This window comes from Myotis nattereri (genome assembly GCF_964212035.1).
Source record: "Myotis nattereri genome assembly, chromosome: 7".
NCBI classification, from domain to species: domain Eukaryota; kingdom Metazoa; phylum Chordata; class Mammalia; order Chiroptera; family Vespertilionidae; genus Myotis; species Myotis nattereri.
The window spans coordinates 30,913,118-30,935,348 of NC_138082.1; the positions used below are offsets into that span (position 1 = coordinate 30,913,118).

Below are 22,231 nucleotides of genomic sequence, written 5' to 3' on the forward strand. Positions count from 1 at the left end.
AATTCGTGCATGGGTGGGGTGAAGCCGGTTGTGGGGAGGGGCCCTGGGAGGTTGGTCGGCTGCAGTGTGCATCATAGCGACCAGTTGTTCTGTCATTCCAGTTGCTTGGCTTTTATATATATATATAGATATATATAGATGAATCTTCACTTTTATTAGAAATGTCATTGTTTATATAAAGTGCAGTTTATAGAAATTGGCCTTAATATAAGTTGAATGTCTTACTAAGTATTTCCCCCCTCAGGTCTTTAATAGACATTTATGTCAAGCCTCATAAGTTAAATGTAAATTACTTTTGTTTTCTTTCCAGATTATTTTAAACTTAATATCTTGGAGCAAATCATCTTTGAGACACAGCATCTGATATGTTAATTCAATTAAAAAATTTTATACAAGTCTGCTTTACTTCTAGTTTGTATGATCTTCATATCAATACATGTCTGAAATTTGGTGCTTTGGTTATTTTTGTTTCTTAAAAACCTGAAACATCTGTTTATGCTAAAATATATCTTTGATGTTATATCACACTAGAGGCCTGGTGCATGAAAACCATGCATGGGGTGGGGGGGTCCCCTCAGCCCGGCCTGCACCCTCTCACAGTCCTGGAGCTGTTGGTCAGACATCCTTAGTGGTGCCACAGACACAGAGGTGGGAGAGGCTCCCACCACCGCCTTTGTGCTCGCCAGCCATGAGCCCAGCTTCTGGCTGAGTGGCGCTCACTCTGTGGGAGCACACTGACCACCAGGGGGCAGCTCCTGCATTGAGCATCTGCCCCCTGGTGATCAGTGCATGTCATAGCGATCAGTCATTCTGCCGTTTGGTTGATTTGCATATCAGCCTTTTATTATATAGGAGACCTCAAAAGCCAAGTTAGTGTCTTTTAACTTGTAAGTTGGAAATTTGGTTATATTTTTATCATGACTACTTCATAAACTATATTGACAATATATGAGTTTGAAAAAAACTGCACACTGTCATTACAGTTTTTAATGAAGTGGGAGAAAGAAAACATCTGGTATGTGTAATATTGTTAATAGCTCTCCTTTTTTAATGTATATATTTTTTAATTGATTTCAGAGAGTGGAAGTGAGAGGGAGATAGAAACATCAATGATAAGAGAGAATAATTGATGGTCTTCCTCCCTCACGCCCCTTGTTGGAGATCAAACCCACAACTGGAGCATGTGACCTGACTGGGAATCAAACTGTGACCTCCTGGCTCATGGGTTGACACTAACTCTCATTTTTAAAAACAAATCAATACAGTCGTGCATCATATACTGATATTTGGGTCCTTAACATTAAAATGGAGCTAAAAATTCCTATCACCTAGTGATGTCATAACTGCCATCAGTAAGTGTGCCACACATTACTCTTGTGTTCGTGGTGACACTGGTATAAACAAATCTACTGCACTGCCAGTCATATAAAAGTACAGCACATACAATTAGAGTAGCAGGCTACACCATCTGCTCTTTAATGTAAGTGCTCTTTATGATGTTCACACAATGACGAAATCACCTAACTGCGCATTACTCAGAATGTATCCCCAACATTAAGTGGCATATGATTTTAAATCCACATCTAAAGAAATCTAAAGTCATTTTCCCAAAAAAAGAATTTAATTTATTCTTTCTTTCCTTGACCTTAGAAGAAATAATATTTGAGAAATTGCATACGTATTAAGAAATAAGTTTGATAATCTTGTAAATCCCTTTTCTCTTTTCCTCCAGGTTTATACCTAAGAACCTTATAAGGGATGTTAAAAAATGGCACTTAACAAAGGGTGTTAATGCTCTGCAGGGCATTAATAGAAGTTACCGTATGAGGAAAAGCGTTCTCGGTAACATTACTGTGGACAAATACTGGGGAAAACAAAAGTTCCAGTGGTTTCTTTAACATCCCACATCACTGTGTGCCTGGAGCTTTTCTACATTCCTAGAACCTTTGATATGATATATACATTTGAATCTATAACAGGAGGTAATATATAGTATGCAGGAACTCCCAGACGTATTTAATCAAGAAATCCTTTTTTCATAGTATTGATCACATTCCGAAGGATATGATATTGAGTAAATCCTGGTAAACAGTTTGGAAAGTTCCATTCAGTATATGTGGTCTTGTGAAGTGTAACCATGAAATCAATTCTAGTCCTATTTTTAAATTTTTTACCATGCTACTAGCAAGTAAACTCTTTTTTGTTTTAGAAGTTTATCTTTGTTTTTTGTTTTGATTTAGTGGGGTTTTTTTTAGTTGATTGTATTTTACTTTATCTTTATTGTTGCAAGTATTACAGATGTCCCCCCATTAACCTTCTCCACCTGTTCCCACCCCATCTTGTAAAATTATCTAAGACATTGCCATACCCTGGTATTTGAAGGAAGTTGGATACTTAATACAGGTTTTGGAGTCAGACTGACCTCAGTTTGCTACTTATGTGACTTTGGGCAAATTACTTAACATTTCTAACTCTCAGTTTCTTTGTTTATAAAGATTATTTGGTGTTGCTATTGTTATTTTGTTTTTGTTTTATTTTTAGGTTTAAGAGGATTATCTAGGATAACATCCATAAATACCTACCACTGTGCCTAGGAAATAATGGGTGCTTTATTAAACATTAATCATTTTCTCTTTCTTTTTGACCTCTTTTTCCTCAAAACAGGAGCAGTCCTGTTCTACAAGCTTCCTTTTCACATACCATCAGTTATATTGAAACTTAAAGCATACTCTGTTCTGAACTGTGCATCCAGTTTGTCTTAAACTAACTTGTTATTATGTCAGATGAAGATAGTTAACTTGGAATGGTGGTAACTAATTTGTAGACCCAGCTATATGAACTTTATTTAAGGGTTGTTGTTTTTTAATGCTTTCAGGAAGCAATTAATTTGCTAGAACCAATGACAAATGACCCTGTGAACTATGTGAGGCAAGGAGCTCTCATAGCTTCGGCTCTCATCATGATCCAGCAGACTGAAATCACTTGTCCAAAGGTGAGCAAACAAAACGAGACTCTAGAATACAGCTGGTTCAAGCTTTCCTTTAGGAACTTACCTCCTTTTGAGGACATTTTTACCTCAAATGTGGTGAACACTTAACTCATAGAAAGCCAAGAGATAGGAGAATGGGAAAACTTTAAATATATAATACTCTTTAAATGCATTTCTTACAGATTTATGGTCACTTTGTTAATTCAACTGTATAACCATACTTGAAAAATAGAACTCATGGGTTCACGAAATCATAAAAGTCAACTTTAATTTTTGTCTCCTTTCCTGTCCTTTTAAAATCTATTCAGTGAGATAACTTGTTCCTCTGATACAGGATGTAAACTCAGGCAGTACATACGATTTCAGTTTAGAAATGACATTGCCCTCTTGTCTAATCTCTTGGACAGGATTTCAGATGACTTCAGGACAGATATCTTTTCCCTCTTGACCCACATCTGTCCAAAGAAACACCCCTGCATATGTTGCTCTTCTATGTAGGTGGAAGTATAATGATAGCCTTTCAGTGCAGCTTTGCCTGCTCTTCCCTTTGTCTCTCTCTTCCTCTTTCCCTCTCTATTTCCCTCCCACCTTCCTTCTTCCCTACCATCCCCGTCTAGTCCCTCAGTCAATAGCTAATGCCTCTCACTTTATGTGCCAGATGTCAGTGCACAGTGACTACTGTTCATATTAAGCTCTCCATGAGGTCCCTTTGAAGCCCATTTTGTTGAGAAATAGAAAATGCATAGGTCTTATTTACATGTGCTAAAAATTACCATGTTTGATATATATTAAATAGATGTGATAGCTAGTGCAATAATTTCAGATCTTTTCATTCTTAACTTAAAATTAAGGCAGTTAACAGCCTCATATTAATTCTGCTCTCATGGGAGAAGCAGTCAAAAAATTGACAACAGAGAAAACAAACATTGGTATATTGTCTTTTGCCTTATCAAGCAGATGTTCAGCATCATTCTTTTTTTCTTTTTTTTTAAATATATTTTTATTGATTTCAGAGAGGAAGGGCGAGGGAGAAATAGAAACATCATTGATGAAAGAGAAACATTGATTGGCTGCCTCCTGCACGCCCCCTACCGGGGATCGAGCCCGCAATCCCAGCATGTGCTCTTGACCAGAATCAAACCCAGGACCCTTCAGTCTGCAGGCCGATGCTCTATCCACTGCGCTAAACCAGCATCATTCTTTTCAGCAAAATAGGTTAATATGAGGGATGGGGATAAAAGAGAAAAATTTTCAGAACTCATTGATTATTCATTCTTATTTTATGGAACTTTATTTAATAGGTTTCACTTTCTGAGCAGTTACTATCATTTTTGTTTCCTTTTCAGTGCTTCTCTCTTAGTCAAAATTTTAAGACATCCAAAAATTACATTATTGCAGATAGAATCAGTCTTCTCATCTGTTTTAATCATTGTCTTCTAGAGCATAAACATTTTTTCACACAGGCCACATTTCTTTCTGGTTTTTGTTTTAAATATAGCAGTTATGAATAGCTTTTGCATTTTTTATTTTTGCTTTTGACCTTCTGCTGATCTTTATCAGTTGGAGGTTATCCAATTGAGTAATATAGCACTAGAAGAAGAAAGCTTAGGCCATGGAATGTTGTCTGATTAGCAATTATCAGATAGAAATGATAGATATTCCCCTAATGGTAATATACAGATATTTATTCACTTTGACCTCACATGTCAGTTGCACATGATTTGTATTGTGAACAAGATGTTTACCATCTTCCCATTTCTACTGTAGGATGTTTTTTGTTTATTTGTTTGTTTTGGTTAATCCTTACCCAAGGATATTTTTCCATTTATTTATTTATTTTTTTAGAGAAAGTAGAAGGGATGGGGGAGAGAGAGAAAGATCAATGTGAAAGAAACACATTGATTGGTTGCCTATGGCATGTGGCATGATCAGGGCCAGGGATTGAGCCTGCAACCTGAGGTACATGCCCTTGACCGGAATTGAACCCTGGACCCTTCAATCCAAGGGCTAAAGCTCTCTGCACTGAGCCAAACCAGCCAGGGCTGTAGGATTTCATAATCATAAGCTCTGTATCAATAATGGCAGATTCTATAAAATATTGTTGAGCCAAGTCTTATTAGCGCATGTAAATACATGGGGTACACTTCCATCTTCAGGTTGTATCAGAATCTTGGGTATTGATTAAGAATGTTGAAATACAGCCGAAACCGGTTTGGCTCAGTGGATAGAGCGTCGGCCTGCAGACTGAAAGGTCCCAGGTTCGATTCCGGTCAAGGGCATGTACCTGGGTTGCGGGCACATCCCCAGTTGGGGGTGTGCAGGAGGCAGCTGATCGATGTTTCTAACTCTCTATCTCTCTCCCTTCCTCTCTGTAAAAAAATCAATAAAATATATTTTTTTAAAAAAAGAAGAATGTTGAAATACAGTAACAGCTAATTGTCCTTGCCATTAATATAAACTCAGTGGGGAAAGTCAAGTTTGTACCCCCACAGACTACAAAAACAAAACTGTGTATGCAGTATAAAAATCAAATGTTCTTTGCTCTGGCCAATGGGACTCAGTGGTTAGAGCATTAGCCCTTGCACTGAAAGATTTGATTCCCCGTCCAAGGGCACATTCCTGGATTGCAGGATCGATCCCTAGCCCCATGGGGGTGCATGTGGAAGGCAACCAATCTGTCTATCTCTCTTACATCAATGTTTCTCCTCTGTCTCTCTTCCCCTGCCTCCCTCCCTTCCACTCTGAAAAGCAATGAAAAAATATCCTGGGGAGTGGAGAGATTAAAATTCTCTCCCATAGTTTTCTGCTATTAACATGTGATAAAAAGCTTTGTGGACTATAGTTTCTATCATTTCTATCTGATAATTGCTAATCAGACAACATTGACAGTTCATTTGGAGTGGTATGTAACATTTTGCTGAAAAGAAAAAGCTGTTAACAAGCTTGAAGAGAAGTTGTAAAGGCTACAAAGTCCTAGTTCCAAGGTTGTAAACCAGTACATGCAATAAAGTGGAAACACCTTGAAATATAAAATTAAATGTTAATTTCATCAAAACTATAGCCCCTCCTCAAAAGAATTCAGAAGGAACATATTTCAGATATTTTGTGAGATTTATAATTGACATTTCCAAAGGAAATATTTTTATGTAATCAGGATACAGGTCACATTCTTTTACAGAATGCCATCTTAACACTTAGCTCTACATTGTAGGTCTAGTTGAAGTAACTCCAGGACATCTTTGCTTTTTCTCTGCCAGTTTTTTGCTTGCTCAGTCTCACAAACATATACCCAGCAACATGCATACATCCTGGGTGATTACAAACTCATTTAGGAAGCCCTTTGACCAGAGGCTCAGAACCATTTAACTAGATTAATGTCCTTTGGACATAAACAGGAATAGGTCCTTGGAGCTGTTTTCTCCCAGGAACCCAACTCCGCTTTTTATGACAGATCTGACTTTTGTTTTTTCTTGTGACATGGAATCTATCTTTAGCAGTTATTTGAATGTGTATATAGAATCAGATAAAAATACTAATGTATAAGAATGGATCTCGTGCTCCTCCTCGCCTAATATCATCTGTCCTCTGGTCTGCTATAAGGAAACTTCACCCACCACTGAGAAGATACCCTTTTTTGAAGTAGGATTATATTTGGTCAAGCTTGATAAGCTCTTAAGGTTCTAAAATAAATCCCAGTTTGGGTAGATTAGGCTTTTGTGAGCTATCATGGTAACCTAGAAGTATTTCTGTAGAGAAATGTGTGAACTTTTTTATATGATGAAATTATAATCTTGAAATTTTAATATTATATGGTAATATTTTACAGCATAACACATTTGTAAATAGTAATCTATATTATACTGTTGCCTTAAGATAGGGACTTGAACTCTAACAGTGTAGGTAGTGATATAAAGAAAGGGCTACAATCAACTACCATGAGAAAAATATTAATAATAAAATTGAGGAGCTGAAATTATTATTTGGGATATTGATAATGGGGAAATCATGAAAGCACTGACAGAAATATCTTAAAAGAAGAATAAAGAATTTTTATTTTAGGTGTGTTGAGTTTGAGATGATAGTAAGTCTGCTGGACTTAAGATGAGAGCATAGCAAAAGAGTCAGAACTAAAGAAAGAGATTTGGAAACTAGCCACAGAGAAATTTTAAAAGTGCATAGGTCTTTATCTACAATTCAAAAAGCTCTAAAAACTAAGAGGTCTTTTAGTTTTTAAGGATTCATTTGGCTGTAAAACCTGACCCAATCAATATGAACTCTTTTGTAACCTTTATTCTGTTTAGTGTTCATATTCAAGCATTTTGCTGCTTCAGAAACATTAGTTTGTTTTATTATGGGACATTGCCTCCACACTATACTCTGAGTATTGCATAATATATAGTGCATGCACCATGTTAGCTTTCTAAATTCTGAATTCCAAAATTCATCTGGCCTCTAGTACTTCTTGGAAGGAATTAGAGACCTGTAGTTTAAGTCATAACAGCAGATGTAATAGAAAGAGAAAAGAAAATAAAGGAAAAAACTCCCAAACTGATCCCTCACGGGCAGCTACAGTTCTATATTCAGGAAAATAGAAAAAAAGTAGAAAAGACGAGATATAGCCAGGTGATGAGTACCAGCAAAAATGACTCCCAAGAAACTTCATTCCCTTCTTCCCATTCTTTATTTTTTCTGACATCTAAGAGTGTTTTCCCTCCAGTAGTATAAGGTTTAGAGTTTAAAACAGGGTGAATATTAAAAATTCATTAATTTGAATAAGGTAGATTTAACTGTCTCTTTTCTGTGAGATTATAATACTAGAGGCCGATGCACGAAATTCATGCAAGGGGCTCAGCCCCCACCACCTTGGTGGCTGCCGCTGCCTCAGCCCCCACCACCACAGCTTCATCCGGAAGGTCGTCAAGAAGGATGTCCAGTCTAACTAGCATATTACGCTTTTATTATTATAGATAAGATGGGAAATTAATGTGATTCTTTTCCTACAAACTCTTTCTTATATGGGAGGCATACTATTCATAATAATGAAATTGAGTTGGAAAATCCTGATCCTAGCCCTAATTGCAGTTAGTTGTTTGTGATCACAAGTAAGCCAGTAATGTCACCTATTTTACTTCAGCTTTCACATTTGTAAAATAGAGGGAGTACACCAGATGATCTTGAAGTTGACTTCCAAATTTAAGATACTATCCTAACCTACAAAAATAATAATAATTTATGAGGAATCATAATAATGAGATTAAATTACTGCTACATAAGTAGTAAAATGTGAAGAAAAAATTTTAAGTGATTAAATATTAGTTTTTTAAAGTAGTATACTTAATATTAATTAGATAGCCCATTATGTATTTGCATTGATTTTTTTTTAATCCGTCTTTCAGTTCACCAGATGTTTTCCTATTGTTTTAGGTGTAATTTTATATTTAAATTCTTCCTTATAATGTATATACTGTGCTTTGACGAGTATTCCTTTTTATAAGTTCTTAAAATATTTTATAACATTCTTTACAACATAAAATTTCCATCCTATATAAGGTAACATAAGTGTTCATCTAAAAGAAGTTCACAGAAAAGGAAACAAAAAGAAAGAAAAAAAAATGAAAGAAGTTCAGAATCAAAGGAATTTGACCTGCTGAACCAGAATAGAAGCATCAAAACTTAGACTTTTTAAAACTAGAAGGGACTTTTGTGATGATCTAATCATGCTGGGTTTTATAGTTAGAAAAAGTAAAACCCAGAGAAAGGAGTAGCTTACTAATGTTTATGTGCTTGGTAGTGGCAGTTAGTTCATTGTTTTTCCATCACATTCTGTTGCTGCCTATGAATAATGAGAACCATGTTTAAGGAATATAATTTTTTAGCTGTATTTAGGTTACAGAGATAATAGAAGGACTGGTAGGATTCTGCCTCTGTATGGTAAGAGCCATGCTTATTGAACTATAAAATGCCTTTTATACATCATTTTTTTCCCCCATATAATCCTATAACAGCCATGTAAGGTAGATGCTGTGATTTCTGTAGCGATGAGGAAAAACAGACTCGGAAAAGCTAAGTACTTAACCAAACAGCTTATTAGAGCAGAGGTATTTATAAGCCAGCATTGTCTGATTCTATATTACTCTGCACTATCACAATGTGGCCTCCCAGACCAAGATGAATGAAGAAGGGAAGAGATTCTGAAAGACTGTTTAATGCATATAAAGTCATCACATTAGGAAGCTCAAATTCAATATATTCTGCTTTGGGCAAATTTGGGGAGCTCCATCATCATGTTCTTGAACAAGCAGAATTCTTCCTGGGCACCTATCATTTGAAAAGCACTGGTGAGGAAACAGAGAACTGTAAGATGTGGAAGAGGTCTAAAATAGTTCACTTATTGTTATCCAAAATGTTTTAAAGGAATCACAAATACATTAAGAACATAATTTTATGAGTATTATTTTCTAATTATAAAAGTCATATATTAAGTTCAGAAAACGCAGAAAAGAATAAAGAAGCAAACAAAATTACCAGTAATCCCATCCTAAATGAGTCAGCACATGTTTGATTTTAGTGTGTTCCTTTTTATAAGAGTAATTATTGTGACATGTCCTCAAAAAATTAGTGTTTATGCATAATAAACCTTTGCTGTATGTGTGAATATACTTAATCCAAAATATACCTCACACAACTTCACTGAAGGGTAGTTTACTTTAGGGTAGACCGGAAGGATCATGCCTGTTAAGAAATCTGTAAGGTTGATGGTAAGCAGAATAGCTGTAATTCACAGTGCAATGAAAGCCTTACTGTTGGATTCAACATTCCTTTGAGCCTGAGTCATTGACTGTGGAATGAGGACTGAAAACAGAACTGGTGCTCCCACACCAGAAAAGTCATAACACCATAATTTCAACCATAGAACTATGTTGCCTTCAAATATGGTCCATATTCCTCTCTTTGAATGTTGTGAAATTCAGGACTCAAATTTCATTACCAATTGAGCAACCTGTTTTTTCCTGCTCTAAAATGACACAACAAATGAATAGAATTAGTCTATAATTCTTTCTCTTGTTCCTTCAGGTGAGTCAGTTTAGACAACTGTATTCCAAAGTCATCAATGATAAACATGATGATGTCATGGCCAAGTTTGGTGCTATTCTGGCCCAGGGAATATTGGATGCAGGTAAATGTTTTTAAGTCTTCCAGATATATTTATCGGTTTACATTAAGTCTAACAAAGTAACTGTATGATGTGGTAGAAATTGAGTCTGGGGTAAATTATTCATAGAAATAATTTAGCAGAGTGCATACTATGAAGATTTGAATCCCATTGCCTTTACAGTACTAGCCATATGACCTTGAGAAGGTATTTCTCTTTCTCTATGTCTGTTTTTCTTGTCTTGTAAAGTCTACCTCATAGTATGTGAGAATTAAAAATACATATAAAGCAATTAGAACAGAGCCTGTCACTTACTGAAGTGTTCAATTAGTGTTGGTTGTTGTTGTTTTTTCAGTTGTCTTAGTATATATTAGTTTTAAACAAGTTGAAATTGAAAAAATTTGGAGGAAAAATTATGTTTTAGACAAATTCTAGCAACCAAAAATGCCTATCTCTATAGAAAGAAAGTCTAGTTTTACCCTAAGTTCAGTTAAAATATAGCCCTTTCAGTCTTAGAGACCCTAGATAGCTCACTGGCTAATTCCAGCAACTCCATATTAGATTTTATAAACTGTACTCTTAAAATAATCACCAAATGCTTCCCTATTACAGTACTTAAAAATATTTATTATTGCCCTCCTAAATTCATGTTAATGGTTTCTCTTTCTACAGGTGGTCATAATGTCACAATCTCCTTACAGTCTAGGACTGGACATACCCATATGCCTTCTGTGGTTGGCGTCCTTGTCTTTACCCAGTTCTGGTTCTGGTTTCCTCTTTCACACTTCCTGTCATTGGCTTATACCCCTACCTGTGTCATTGGCCTTAACAAGGACTTAAAGGTATGTTTGTGAGACCTCAGTTTTATAGTGTATTTTCGCATTCTGTTCACTATCTACTCACAAATATTTTCATGAAATTTTAAAGATGAGTTAGTATCCCATCAGTACATATTTCGCCCTAACTGGTTTGGCTCAGTGGATAGAGCATTGGCCTGCAGACTGAAGGGTCCCAGGTTCGATTCTGGTCAAGGGCTTATACCTTGGTTGCGGGCATATCCCCAGTAGGGGATGTGCAGGAGGCAGCTGATTGATGTTTCTCTCTCATCAATGTTTCTAACTCTATCCCTTTCCCTTCCTCTCTGTAAAAAATCAATAAAATACTTTTTTTAAAATAAGATATTTCCCCCTTAAATTGAATCATCACCTGTTGAGTAGAATGTGTTGGTGGAAATTTTAAAAATCAATTCTTCTTACTAACTTTGTAACCTTAGGTAAATTAATTGAGAGGGAATGGTGGGAGAGGGCAAAATATAAAAACATGAAAAGGCTTTATAGATTACTCTGATGAACCTTATTAAAAATCTGGGAGCTATTGGATGATTTCATGCAGATAAATAAATATGATGAGGTTTGCATTGTAGAAACATCATTCTGGTATCAATGGAAATTTGTTATAATAATCTGGGCAAGGAAGAAAAGGACCTAAACTAAACCTTAATAAGAAATGAAGGTTAATATGTTTTTATTTATTTCAGAGAGAGGAAGGGAAAGGGAGCGAAGGATAGAAACATAATGATGGGAGAGAATCATTGATATGCCTTCTGCATGCCCCCTCCCCGCTACCCCCCCACTGGGGATTGAGCCCACAACTCAGGCACATGCCCTGACTGGGAATTAAACTGTGATCTCCTGGTTCATGGGTTGATGCTCAACCACTGAACCACACTAGCTGGGCTCATCTGGTTTTTTTTTTTTAAATGGGGCTTGTGCTTAGGTCTTCTCAGTTCTATGGCTCTTCGATACTTTTTACTCTTCCATCCTCTCAGAGACCTGTTTGACCCTTAAATAATTTTATATCTGGTCATTACTGTTAAAATGTTGTATTAGTTTTTTAGAGTGGAAAAATTTTAGGCAAAAAGAAAAAAAAAATGGCTGATAGAGATTATTTCATTGAATTGATTTTTTTTTCCATATAGCTGTTCAGAAAATTACCCTTTAAGTGTTTCAGTATTAAATTACTCATATGTGTAAATATTGGGCAGTTTTATTTCTCAAAACAAGAATCTTGGTTTCCCAGTCCCTAACCTTTAACATGTGGTTAAATATACTGTAGAATCTTTAAGGACTTCTTCCTCTGACCCACAATTTTATGATCTCTATTTCTATTCTATATATACACTGAGTGGCCAGATTATTATGACCACCTGACGTTTGTAGGCAAATTAGCTATAATTTCACGCTGAAGTTGCTAGAGGACCAAATCATTATAAATGTCTGAATAGCACAACATACCTAAGTATCATTGCTGATCAGATTCATCCTATCATGTTGATGGCGTATCCCAATGGAGATGACTTCTTCCAACAAGACAATGCGCCATGCCACGGTGCTCATATTGTGCAGGAGTGGTTTCAAGAACATGAGGGAGACTTTACCTTGCTCAGGTGGCCCCCACAATCGCCAGATCTCAATCCAATTGAGCATTTGTGGGACGAAGTTAAAAGAGCCATCAGGCAGCTGGTTCCACAACCATCAAATCTCACAGAACTGGACAGTGCTATTCATCAGGCATGGTGTCAGATTCCTCACATCACCTTTCAACATCTCATGGAGTCAATGCCAGGAAGAATCGCCACAGTATTGATGGCAAAAGGTGGCCCAACGAAGTACTGATGGGGTGGTCATAATAATCTGGCCATTCAGTGTGTGTGTCTGTGTGTGTATATATATACACATCCACACACACTAGAGGCCAGGTACATGGATTCATGCACCTGGCCTGGAGTATGCATGAAAGATCTTTGGTTAATCTCTTCCCACCCTCCCCCCTCTCCCCTTCCTTCTGAGATTCATCAGTCCTGTTCCATGTTTCCATGCCTGTGGTTTCTGCTCCTGCATTGAGTGTCTGTCCCCTGGTGGTCAGTGTGTGTCATAGCTACTGGACAGTTGGACAGTCGCTTAGGCTTTTATATATATATAGAGGTATATATTTTTTTTTCTCTAATTGATTTTAGAGAAGAAAGAGGGAGAGAGACAGAAATATCAATGATGAGAGAGAATCATTGATCAGCTGCCTCCTACATGTCCCCTACTGGGGACCAAACCTGCAACCTGGGCATATGCTCTTTACTGGAATTGAACCTGGGACCCTCAGTCTCCAGGCCAACACTCTATCCACTCAGCCAAACCAGCTGGAGCATCTATTTCCATTCTTTACAATGAAAGTGAGATGGAAAGACAAGATTTCTTGTCCCAGTATTTATGATCCTTATGATCATTCTTTATCAATGCAAACTGGGTAAACAGAAAAATTAAGACCAGAGAACTTTAAACCTGGTCAGTAAGTGCTGTGAAGCTGATTTTTCCATGAGGCTCATGTTAGATTCTTATAAGGTATAATTATGTGGTGTAGAAATTGTATACAAACTGATATAGGTTTTTAATGTGGTACCAGAAGGGATATAGAAGTTAGGTATGCAGGCTGGATAATCAGATAACACTTTACAAAAGAGGTAACAATCTGATGCTCACACCATAAGTGGGATTTAACCCACTAAGCCAGGCTTATGGTCAGTAAAGATGAGATAAAGGGATGCCTCGATTGAAACTTCTGGCATCCCTTTACATTTGTATACTTGTTAAGAGCATATAATACTTAAATCTTTATTTTGATTATTTTAATGGAGGAGGGAAATTATTTTATTTCTTCAGATGCCGAAAGTTCAGTATAAATCAAACTGTAAACCATCCACATTTGCATATCCTGCCCCACTGGAAGTACCAAAAGAAAAAGAAAAGGAAAAGGTAGGTACTTTGTTACTTCAAACAGCATTTGTACTCAATATATAGGAGCTACTTAGTGTTTTACTTGTGTTTGTTTTAAATATTTTTTTAATGTTTTTATTTATTTTAGAGAGACAGAGGAAGGGGAGGGAAAAAGAGAGAGAGAGAGCAAGAAATATCGGTCAGCTGCCTCGTGCACAACCCCCTATTGGGGATTGAGGCCAAAAACCCAGGCATGTACCCTGACCAGGAATCGAGCGGATCGAATGGACGACCTCTTGGTGCATGGAATGTCGCTCAACCAACTGAGCCACACCAGCCGTGGCTAAATTAAATTAGATATTTTTAAAGTAATACTTCTTTTTTTTTTTTTTTTTTTTTTTTTTTTTAAATATATTTTATTGATTTTTTACAGAGAGGAAGAGAGAGAGATAGAGAGTTAGAAACATCGATGAGAGAGAAACATCGATTAGCTGCCTCCTGCACATCTCCTATCGGGGATATGTCCGCAACCCAGGTACATGCCCTTGACCGGAATCGAACCTGGGACCTTTCAGTCCGCAGGCCGACGCTCTATCCACTGAGCCAAACCGGTTTCGGCAAAGTAATACTTCTTATGGTAAAATCTAATATACAGGACTATAAAGTAAAAGCCCTTTTTCTCTCCTGATTATTCAAGTCCCATATTGCAAGAATCACAATTTATGAATTTTTTCCAATGTTTTCTCTGTATATATCATTACTTTTCATACCACAAAATAGAATTATTCTGTACATACTGTTCTGCTTCTTGTTTTCACTTGAACAGTTTATCTTTAAAACTTTTAATCTGTCTGAATTTTATATTTTTCAAACTTCAAGCTGTCCCTTTATGTGTATATTATTATTTGTCTTACCAGTTCCTTATCTGGTAGACATTTAAGGTTATATCTAATTTATCACTGTTACAAATGAAACTATAATAAGAGTCTTTATACGTATACTAGAGACCCAGTGCACGAAATTCGTGCACAAGGTGGGGGGGGGTCCCCTCAGCCCAGCCTGCACCCTCTCCAATATGGGACCCCTCAGGGGATGTCCGACTACTGGTTTAGTCCTGATCCCCAGGACATCCCTCTCACAATCTGGGACCACTGGCTCCTAACTGCTCACCTGCCTGCCTGCCTGATTGCCCCTAACCTCCCCTCCCCCTGCCGCCAGCATGGTCGCCCCTCACTGCCTCCTTCTGCCTGCCTGGTTGCCCCTAACTGCCCTGCAGGCCTGGTTGCCCCATGCAGCCTGCTGTTCGGTTGTTTGGTCGCCCCTCACTAACACCCCTGCCAGCCTGGTCGCCCTACACAGCCTATTCGGTCGTCTGTTCGGTTGCAATAGTTGCTTAAGTTTTTATTATTATAGATATTTGCGCACATGTACAGTATATATCTATAGGTTAAGCCCTTAGATGTGGAATTACTTGATCAGAAATAATGCACATTATTTATTTTTATAGGTATTAACCAAATTTCCTTTCAAAATGCATATAACCAATTTGTACTCCTACCAACAGTGTTTGAGGACATGTGTTGACACATGTTAAATCAGACTATGGTGAATTAGCTGCAATTGCTCCAGAAGTTTTCTCAGTAAAATTACCTTTTAATGATGCCTTATATTTAGAATAATGGTTCTTTATCTCAAGAGAATGTTTCATATTAGTCAGTTGATTATTTGAAGTCAGTTTAAATCAGTATTGCCAGCCTTTCACAGTCTTGGTTTCACCTTTGATTTCAGTGAGATCTATCAAGGAGAATAATTCCAAGCTAATCACTCACCCACTGTATATTACCAGTGTAGGGCATCTAGTCCAATGAGAGTATGTTTACAACCAAGTTTGGAGAAAATCTGTGTTTTCCAGTGCTTTCCCTGTGAAGTAATAAAGGGTACATCACTCAAATCTCTATCTCAGAAGCATATGATAATGAATCCATAGCCTCCCTAACCGGTTTGGCTCAGTGGGTAGAGCATCGGCCTGAGGACTGAAGGGTCCCAGATTCGATTCAGGTCAAGGGCACATACCTCAGTTGCAGGCTCGATCCCCAGCCCCAGTTGGGCACATGTGGCAGGCAACCAATCAATGTGACTCTCTCTAAAAAAAAATTAATGTAAAAATATCCTCGGGTGATGATTAACAAAAAGTAAACAAATAAAAACAACAAATCCATATCCAAGGTAAGTGGCAGATATTTAAAAAAAAAAAAAAAAAAAGTTACATTGGACACAAACCTCCAAGAACTAAAGCTTTACTTGATGAACATAGTAGTAATTATGTGAATAAATGTCCTGCTTGCTTTTTCCATTTATTCTTCGGTTATTTTGTTCTTTATGTTATTGCCAGGGAACAAAATAGTATTATAGAACTGAGTTCTCTTTGGACTTGTACATTTGTATGTAGATAAGGAGTCACAATGGTATATCCTATTTATTTCCTCTAGGTTTCCACAGCTGTTTTATCTATTACTGCCAAGGCTAAAAAGAAAGAAAAAGAAAAAGAAAAAAAGGAGGAGGAAAAAATGGAAGTGGTAGGTATAATTTGGTGGTCACATGAGTTGATTTATCCAACTCTGTATGATCTAGATTGTTCCTTAGTTGAATATTATTATACCGTACCCTTGGCTGCCTTTAAATAATTGTACTATTCCAAGTATAGACACTGGTATAATTTTAATTGGAAGAGACTTAGAACGTATATTTATTCATGGGAAGAATAGAATCTTTCATGGTACAAATCAGGAATGAATTCTTGGATGAAATGACATTTGAAATGGTCCACTTATAATATAGAGCTTTTTTCCTGATCTCTGCTGGTAGAAAAACCTCATCCTTTTAAAACAAGTTCAGTACCATTCTTACCCCCAAGCAGAGTTACCCTCTCCCTCCTCTGAGTTTGATATTACTTTAATTGTACCTCTATTATATCTAATCCTAAATACCTTTTGTACCTAATAGTTGCTCAGTAAACTTATCCAACGTTATTTAGTGATATGGAACAGAAGTGAATCTTTATTGGGCTATTTTTTAATATTTTCTAGGATGAGGCAGAGAAAAAGGAAGAAAAAGAGAAGAAAAAAGAACCTGAGCCAAACTTCCAGTTACTGGATAACCCAGCCCGAGTTATGCCTGCTCAGCTGAAGGTTCTGACGATGCCAGAGACTTGTAGATACCAGCCTTTCAAACCAGTAAGTTACTTATGGCCCTTAGCTATATACCCAAGGGATATTAACTCATAGGACAATATAATATTTATAGAAAAGGGTAAATCTCCAAAGCACTGGGGAAAGCTCTTAGCCTAATAAATCTCTTAGCAAAAGAAAGAACAGTATTACCCTGATAGTAAAACCAGACAAAGACCTCACAAGAAAAGAAAACTACATAAGTAATCAATGTTCATGCCTGGCCGTGTGGCTCAGTGGTTGAGCATTGACCCATGAACCAGGAGGTCACAGTTTGATTCCTGGTCAAGGCACAAGCCCCAGTTGCAGGCTCAATCCCTAGTAGAAAACATGGAAGAAGCAGCTAATCGATGACTCTCTGTCAACATTGATGTTTCTATTTCTCTCCCCTTCTCTCTAAAATCTCCCTTCTCTAAAATCAATAAGAACCTATTTTTTAAAAATAATCAGTGTTCATGGATTGGAAGATTTAGTATTATTAAGATGACAGTACTCCCCAATTTGATAACAGATTCAACACAGTCTTTATCAAAATCCCTACTGACTGTAAAACTTAGCAGGCTGATCCTCAAATTCATATGGAAATTCAGGGGACCCAGAATAGTCCAAACAATGTAAGAAGAACAAAGTTGGAAGAATTATACTTCTCAATTTCAAAGATACTGCCAGAGAACAAAATAGTATTATAGGACTGAGTTCTATTTGGACTTGTAATAAAGACTATGTGATATGGCCTGGCTGGCGAGCTGGCTCAGTAGTTGAGTGTTGACCTATGAACCAGGAGGAAGTCACAGTTCAATTCTCGATCAGGGCACGTGGCCAGGTTGTGGGCTTGATGCCCCCCAGGTCAGGGACATGCAGGAGGCAGCCAATCGATGATTCTCTCATCATTGATGTTTCTATCTCTCTCTCCCTCTCCCTTCCTCTCTGAAAATCAATAATATTTTTTAAATATTTTTTTTAAAAAAGATGTCTTAAAGAGAGTGTGGAGCTCTTGACAACAGGACCTGTTCCATTGTGTGTATCTTCATTTGTCACTAGTCTTCTCAGAATACAGAATGTCGTGTATCTAATTTTCTGTTTAGAAAATTTGAACTTTCTTACCAACATATAACACATTAGTAAGCCTAAACCCTGTATCTATAAAAAGTTCTTTCCATATGTTGATTATATTGCAAGATTTGAGTTGGATTATTTCATTTCACTAAGCATGAAATAAGTAGTTGTAACCTGAAGCCAAATGTTTCCAAACTGTAGGAAGTCCTTTTGTGAACATGGGTATTTTCTTCCTTTTAGTAAAACATGTATTTCTAGTATTTGGTTGTTTAGAACAGCGGTCTCCAACCTTTCAGACCTTGGTCTGTGGACCACCGGTTGGTGACCGCTGCTTTAGAAGATTTGAGTAAACTTTTAGGCCATAAACCGTGTACTCTGATTGTTCTTGGGTGAATATTGGTAGTAAAAGTAGGGTCTATTCATAAAATGGCTCCTCTTAAGAAAAGCAAACTTTTTAAGAGCAAAAAATCTAGATTAAAGTGTATGGATATGTGTTGTTAAGAGAAGGAAAATGGTTTAGAAATTTATGAAGACACATCAGTTCTCTAGCATGGCAGGCAGAGTTCTGATGAATAAAAAATCAGATTAGGTTGAACTGCAGAGATGCTTATACATTTGTGAATCATTTAGCTAATGTTCTTGTGCTTCTTTTCCTTCCCATTAATGTGCTTTGGTAGAAAATATGTTTTTTCCAGATGTGCCCTACCACTGTGCGCTGATTTAATTACAGAGAGCAGCTTTCCATTTCCTTTCACACAGGCAAGCAAATAGAATAAGATTAGCACATCAGAGTTTGGTGTTTGAATTTACCTTCTGCTAATAAGTTTGGGAGAGGCCTTAATAGAATGTTAAAATGCAGATTCTGTAGATTTGGGTAGGAACAAGTTTTATGCATTGCTAGCAAACTCCCAGGTGATAAGGATGCTACTGGTCCTGGACCACAATTTGAGTAGAAAGGCATGGTACTAGAATATAGAATTAGAATACCATATATGGATAGTAAACATTCTCCTTGCAGTCAGGCTAAAGCTAGTACTGTGAGATACTATTCTTTGTTGTTGTTGTTGTTAATCCTCACCTGAGGATATTTTTTCCATTGATTTTTAGAGAGAGTGGAAGGGAGGGGAAAGACAGAGAGAGAAACATCAATGTGAGAGAGAGACATCGATCGGTTTGCCTCCCACACTTGCCCTGACCAGGGCTGGGGATTGAGCCTGCAGCCGAGGTATGTGCCCTTGACCGGAATCAAACCGGGGACACTTCAGTCCTCTGGCTGACGATATATCCAAATCAGCTAGGGCTGGTAAATACTATTCTTAAATTGGTGTGCATTATCCACACAGAGTAGTACCACTTGTTCTGCCTTCCAGAGCCACTGGGTTAAGTTTGCAAATACTCCTTATCCGTTATAATGGGCAGTGACATTGCTTTCTTCATTAGGCCTCACTAACCCAAAAGAATAGGTCAGGAAGATTAGCATAACACAGGCACAAATGCCCGGTTTCCTGACTCACCTAGTAAAGTGTAGTTCTAGCCCAGTTCTTGTTTCCAAATTATTCAGGCAATCTTAAAATACCATTTAACAAATATGCACTCTAGATTCTGGAACAACCTGGACTATGAGTAGAGCTTGTGCCTCTTTATTCCCTGCTTTGTGTTGACAGCTCTCCATTGGAGGTGTCATCATTCTGAAGGATACCAGTGAAGACATTGAAGAGCTGGTGGAACCAGTGGCAGCCCATGGCCCGAAAATCGAGGAGGAGGAACAAGAGCCAGAACCCCCAGAACCATTTGAGTATATTGATGATTAAGAACCAGAGGTGTGTGGAACAAAATTGTATATTAAGAGAAATCTCTTTATCAGTTCTTCAGAAAAGTTTTTTATGTGGGGACATTGTCTCACTTTTTCCCTTTCTTTTGTGCTTAATCCCTATTTACCTAAACAGTATTAAATAATTGCCCCCTCCCGTTTTTTATCTCTGCTTACAATCATAACCACCAATTCCTTTTTCTTTCTTCTTTGAATCTACCCTATAGTGTACTACCAATGCTGTTCAAAGTAGCTGGTCTGCAAACTTTTTATAGGTCTGTGAGGAGGTAGAGAGCTTGCTTTAGGATGTTAATCTGCTCAGTGCTTCTTTTATCAAAACAGCCTTGCTTCCCCCTCAACCCAAAAGAAGTCAGCTAAACAAACAGTTTGTTAAATGATGGAGTTGATTTACATTGTGATGTAAGCTTCTTATTGTAGATCAGTTACAGTTTGTGAACCAGCCATGGTTCATAGATTACACTTTGAGTAGCACAGGCCTGGACTTCTCACTGATTCTTCTCTCCCTTTCCTTTGGCAATACTTTCAGCACTAAAAGCCTTAACATTTATTTATATAGTGAAATTATTGAACATCTATTATGTATAAAACACAGTGCATATAGGTACTTTGTTGTCCTTTAGACTGTAACACAAAGCTTTGTCCGGTTGAAAAAGATTATTATTATGCCAGCATTCTAACAATGTTGGGGGACGGGAGGGTTTAGAGGCAAAAGTTTGGAATAATCTAATTTCACAAAATTGTCATTCATATTTCCCCTTTTTTTTTGAATGGTCATCACATATTTGAAGATATATGATCAAGCTTCCTTAATTTCACCCTAGTTCAAATACATTGTCAGACAGATATTAATTTATTCACCTCTTTAAATAAAATAAGAACAGTATCATTGCCCGGCCAGTATGGCTCAGAGGTTGAGCATTGACGTCATTAGTAGGAAAATATACTCAAGCCTCTGAGAGACAGTTTGGACCTTAGAGAGAAGGTGATTTATACTAACGTCCTTTCTATCTAGACTTGCTCTTGAAAATTTTCTTTCCGAGAATTTCTCTTTTCAGGAAATCTTGATGTTTCCTCAGCTTTCCCAGCCAGCACATGACAGTATTACTACCGTGAGCACTCTGTCTCCGAATAACCACTCACGTTCGCCCCCTTCCTTTCACAGCACCTCACTGAAGACCCCCCGATTAGGTCATTCAAGGCAGTTAGTACAAGATGGCTTAGAAATTTTTTAGTTGGAAGTTAAATTCTTATTAGTTTTCAAAAGGATAAAATAATCCAATAGAAATGTGAAAATAGAGTCTATTGTAGCACAAACTGGCATATGAGGACTGTATAGGCATGGTTAGGGGCTAGTTTTAGACTTCAACAGCAAGTCGTTTAAAAGAAAACAAAACCGTTTTTGAAATAAAGAATGACCCTAGCTTTGCTTCCCTTCTTCCCTCCCCCAGGATCTCATTGCTCACCTGAAGAAGGTTGTCCAGGTTCATATTGGAAATGTCTATGAGGAAATTCATGTTGAGTCCTGCTATTCACTGCATGTATCATTGCCTCTGCGCTGACCTGAAGAACCTTATTTCCAAGTCTTGGGTTGAAGAGAAGATATATGACTATTTAGTATGTGCTTTCACAGAACTTGGTTTTCAAATAAATATATTAAAATCTCCAGATGGACAAGGACTGTTTGTTTGATTTTCAGCCTGGGTTTTAAATAAATGGGCTTAATGCCTTTCATCACCACCACTACCACCTTCATGAAATGCCTAAACCGAAAGAGTTAAAACCTTGATTGCTAGGATGAATATGTATAACTTTTATATATATATATATATATACACTAGGGGCCCAGTGCACGAATTTGTGCACCTTGAAAGGAACTGTGGGCAGCAGTGGGCACAGGGGCAGGTCTTGGTCCACCCTCTGTGCCCCTGCCCAGCCCCTCCCGACACGGGCCCTGGTCCCATGTCTGCTGGCAGCCCTGCTCCCACCGCCGCCACTCCCACATGCTGACAGCGCCAGCCCCGCTCACACCCACTGACTGTGCAGAGCAATTGGGGCTAGTGCCAGCAGCGGGTGCGACGCCAGGCAGGACCACAGTTGCATGGCAGCAAAGAATTTTCAGTAACCACCAAAGGCTCAACCCAATGACAGTGACCAGTGCCCCGCCTTGGTCTGGCACCCCCACTCACCTGCTCCACCATCCCACTGTGG

General features: G+C 37.7%; 1 protein-coding gene across 1 annotated transcript in view; it reads left to right on the forward strand.

The window, feature by feature from the left end:
- The window catches only part of PSMD1 (proteasome 26S subunit, non-ATPase 1), an 86,104-nt gene extending 64,418 nt beyond the window's left edge, over positions 1–21,686 (forward strand). The window contains exons 18-25 of the mRNA XM_081096217.1: positions 2,876–2,992; positions 10,064–10,166; positions 10,815–10,984; positions 13,856–13,948; positions 16,399–16,485; positions 16,996–17,142; positions 19,857–20,012; positions 21,472–21,686. Of these exons, the coding sequence (XP_080952343.1) occupies positions 2,876–2,992; positions 10,064–10,166; positions 10,815–10,984; positions 13,856–13,948; positions 16,399–16,485; positions 16,996–17,142; positions 19,857–20,003 (864 nt within the window). The 3' untranslated portion in view covers positions 20,004–20,012; positions 21,472–21,686. The remainder of the gene's footprint in view (positions 1–2,875; positions 2,993–10,063; positions 10,167–10,814; positions 10,985–13,855; positions 13,949–16,398; positions 16,486–16,995; positions 17,143–19,856; positions 20,013–21,471) is intronic.
- Positions 21,687–22,231: the final 545 nt, after the last annotated feature.